This window comes from Echinococcus granulosus, assembly GCF_000524195.1.
Source record: "Echinococcus granulosus chromosome Unknown EG_S00603, whole genome shotgun sequence".
Lineage (NCBI taxonomy): Eukaryota > Metazoa > Platyhelminthes > Cestoda > Cyclophyllidea > Taeniidae > Echinococcus > Echinococcus granulosus.
In genome coordinates this window covers 1-1,048 of record NW_020170982.1, presented here as the reverse complement: position 1 = coordinate 1,048, position 1,048 = coordinate 1, and the positions used below count along the sequence as shown (strand labels likewise).

Genomic DNA, 1,048 nt, shown 5'->3' with positions numbered 1-1,048 from the left:
CCATGTCAGCTGCAAAATAAAACAGTAATGTAAGCTCAGTGAAGACGCTTCAAATTGTCGTAAATGGGAATGTGGTCCTAAAGGGGCGGTGGAAACTCGTTTATCAAGGTGTTTGAAAATGGGCTTATTTTCTTTTTATTCCAAACTGAGTTGGCTGAAATGCACCCTTCACAAGGCCACAAATACATAGAACTCTTTCTTAATTTTGATTGTGTTGTACTCACTGCAAAGATCGGTGATGTTTCGCACGAGTTTATGTCCCCTCCATTCACAGGCCCGCTCTCCGTTCAAGCCAAATACAGTCTATATAAAATAATTATGTACCATTTAAATCATCTTCATTTGAGACTATTCTTGATAAAGTGCAGTTTGGACGAGTATTTTGAAAGAACTATTAGCACAAGGGCAAATAAAATTAAAGGAATTGGTGTACCGTTCCATTGCTATCTGCTCCACCAATCGCAAAATTGATTTGATGGGACTCTTGGCCCTTGACAAAGCGAGAGAGTGGAAACGACGTCTGCACATCAACTTCATCTGCCATCAAAGGCACTGTGGCATTAGGACTTACGAACCCGTGTTGAGATAATTGAAGGCATTTACTTTGATACCTTTATCAGGTTTTGGGAATTTGCAGTATGGCACAAAAATTGTGGTTGAAACAGGAGCGCCAAATTTCAGGCCTGTGAAAATATCCAGCCTGTTCTGCAAACTCACGTCTTTTACGGTAATGTTGGCTGTGTCTATAATTAAAAAACCGAATTTAGAGTAAGAGTGGCATTTGGACGATGATTTGTTTGCAGAAAGGAATTCAAATTTATATCTCCTGCTTATGTGGCATTTATCTTATCACAATAGAGACCCCTTGAATTTTGCAGCATCGAATATTTCAATTCACGGAACCCACACCTTAGCTCATCGTCTCCCCATTCAAGGAAACAGATAACATCGCTGTTAAGCAACACAGGTTTTGCAGCAGGACTTTTGCTGCCAGTGGGAGGAACAGATTCCCTTCAAAGTTAATCAACATGCTAAAAATCCACATCAC

At 40.1% G+C, this 1,048-nt stretch overlaps 1 protein-coding gene across 1 annotated transcript in view; it reads right to left on the bottom strand. All coding sequences in view use genetic code 11, as the record gives it.

The window, feature by feature from the left end:
- Nucleotides 1-544, bottom strand: part of EGR_11241 (hypothetical protein) — a gene marked incomplete at both ends in the record, with an annotated part of 1,536 nt that extends 992 nt beyond the window's left edge. Inside the window, 2 exons of the mRNA XM_024500488.1 lie at nucleotides 225-303; nucleotides 434-544. Of these exons, the coding sequence (XP_024345098.1) occupies nucleotides 225-303; nucleotides 434-544 (190 nt within the window). The remainder of the gene's footprint in view (nucleotides 1-224; nucleotides 304-433) is intronic.
- Between the last annotated feature and the right edge of the window lie 504 nt (nucleotides 545-1,048).